The 2500-nt window shown below is 33.4% G+C and overlaps 1 protein-coding gene across 6 annotated transcripts in view; it reads left to right on the top strand.

The window, feature by feature from the left end:
• The window catches only part of LOC122258627 (uncharacterized), a 22543-nt gene that overhangs the window by 607 nt on the left and 19436 nt on the right, over positions 1 to 2500 (top strand). Inside the window, exon 1 of one of the 6 annotated variants that reach the window (XM_043024669.2) lies at positions 189 to 324. The exons of 1 other annotated variant lie outside the window; for it this stretch is intronic. Coding sequence is in view for 1 of the 5 variants with exons in the window: in XM_043024666.2 (XP_042880600.2) it covers positions 724 to 737 (14 nt within the window). In the remaining 4 variants the exon portion in view is untranslated. Of the gene's footprint in view, positions 1 to 188; positions 414 to 714; positions 738 to 2500 lie in introns of those variants that run through there. 4 more of the 6 variants (XM_043024667.2, XM_086539379.1, XM_086539385.1 and 1 more) reach the window with 4 other exon arrangements.

Below are 2500 nucleotides of genomic sequence, written 5' to 3'. Positions count from 1 at the left end.
GAGAAAAAATAAACATATCTGGTAAAAGACGGGCGATTAAGCTAAAGCCAAGTCAAGCTACTCATTTTTTCTTCCTTTCTTGTTGGAAGTGTATATCACATTACATGAAATCGATACAATAACCCTGAATTCCAAAAGGACATGAAATACACCCCCAGCAAATATTCTCATACCTGGAACTCACAAATCAATATTTTGACGATAGCCTAGCAACAAAGAAGTAGAAAAAAAAGAATGCAATTGAAAGACCTCGCCCACCGAAGTCAAGGGAAACCGAGCCAGGAACCCCGAGAAACAAGTGAAAGTCAACAGTAAACAATCCACGTAGGTAGCAGACAATTGTCATCTTCACAGCTGGGTGTACCTGCTGAGAGAGCTCGGGGAGGAACGACATTCATGTACTAGTGATATAGGTTGTTATACTGTTATATTCTCTTTTATGGCTTGTGAGGGACGTTCAGGGTGGGTTGTTATGGCAGCTTGAGCCGCTGGGATTGCAGACCTTTTGTTGCTACGGGTTGTAGACATTGTGGGACTGCATTAATTTCGTTTGTTTTGTGACAAATTGTGATCAAACGTTGTGTGTTACCAACGAATGGATTAAATAGCAGTGACAACTGTTGAATTTGCAGGATATTTGTGAATAGTGAATGTATTTTAAGTTTATAAGGTTTTCATTAGCTTCAGTCCAGGTATCTATCATGAAACTGGATATCTTACAATATGAGTGACCTAAGGTAAAGTTTTGTTTTCGTGTCACAATGGAATTTGAATTGACCTTTTTTCACTTAATTATGGAGTGCCACTGTATAACAGACTTTGCAATGATATTGACAGGATATCATGTGTAAACATTCATGGGAGTATGTTATAAGGAACATACTGTTGTAATTTTTTTCTTGCTGTATATATGCAATATAGGCTAGTTAGTTTAGTATTACTACCTATTTAAACATATTCCAAATGTAATTAGACATGAATTGTTTTGGATGTTTGTTCTGTTACTTTTTTGTTTTGTTTTTATTACTTTTACACACAATTACATATTTTGAATATGTCAGACAATAGTGAGAGCAAAACATTATGTTAAGAAAATGAATAGATATAGAGAGCAGCAGATACCTTAGCCATGTTCTCCCAAGTTAAAAATGAATCATTGGCATTTTGGCTAATTGCCATATGGTTTGGATTGTAAAATGTTCTCTTCTATTTTAAAGGTACATTATCTTGTCACTCAATTAGTTTACTTTTGTTTGACCGTGTAGGTCTACTCAACTTTAAAGCCATGTATGAAATTATTATTGTTATTTTATTTTTTCTCTCTCTTAGTAAAATGTGATTAAAAATCAAGTTTTCTTGATGCAGTATATATTTACGATACTTTCATGTTCTAATACTTTCCTCACTTTACATCTGAGTAATTGGTATGAGGCACGATTTATGGTTACTTTGATTTATATATATATAACACAAATGAATATGTTGAAGACAAGCAATATGGGGAGTCCAGAATAGGATTGGAGCATGTGATACTGTGACATTTGTATTTCACACTTTGGAAAAGACCAACAAACCTTTATCACAAATATTTAGCAAAATGAGGAGGTCTACAAGCTCTTATCTTGCCATTTTGGAGGTTTTGCCTTTGTTGGAGTGTGAAGCATGGTGGTCACAGCAGTGTGGGTCTTAACTGCATGTGCATAGATTCTTTGACTTTGATGAGCAATTTTGGCTTTCCCTTTAATTTGTGCAGAATATATTTAATGTTTGATAGTTTTTTATGAGTTATTTATGTGGTGATCATCTTAGTTTATCTCTATGTTTGTACAATTCTGTTGTGAACAAACACCAAAAATGATTATATCACATAGTTTCTTTTTAATGCTTTAATTACTTTTATGGATGATGTATGAAATTCATTGTTGTGCCTGTATTACTTTCTATCAGTGAAACTTTTTATAAATGCTTTCATAGAATCACTAGAGGCATTACTGTATCACATGAAATTGTCTTTATAAAGATACTTAGAAGTAAATGTAGTCATGAGAATCATGAGTACAAAGAACTAGGCTATACAAAGCTTCTTACGCCAAGTCAATCCTTAATACTCGGTAACTGTTCACCAAGATTGAAAAGTCAGTGTCTCATTTTTCATATTTTGTTCATTAGTTCATTTTAGAGAAAAATTTCCTCATTATATAGTAGAAATAAATGTATATTAAACACATTGAAAAAGCGAACAGGTAACTGTATAATCAAGTCCAAGAAGCCTTAATCCTGTCATGTGAGGGTTTGTAAAGGGAAGATGACTTGCATTTTGAGAGAATAGCTGGCACATGGTTCTCGTCTAATAACTGCTGAAGAATACGTTTGTTTGAGCAGTAGGAAGATTTGTTTATAGATTTTTTTTTGCTTAGTAAAGGTAAGAACCATCTTATTAGTTTAGATTACATTTTTTTTTTTTTTTCAATTAGGACTATGACTAAGATGCAAGACCCAT

Source organism: Penaeus japonicus, unplaced genomic scaffold, assembly GCF_977035675.1.
Source record: "Penaeus japonicus unplaced genomic scaffold, GWHDUDI00000001_assembly GWHDUDI00000001, whole genome shotgun sequence".
Classification (NCBI taxonomy): Eukaryota; Metazoa; Arthropoda; class Malacostraca; order Decapoda; family Penaeidae; genus Penaeus; species Penaeus japonicus.
Note: the sequence above shows the minus strand (reverse complement) of the source record. Positions and strands in the feature narration are given on the sequence as shown.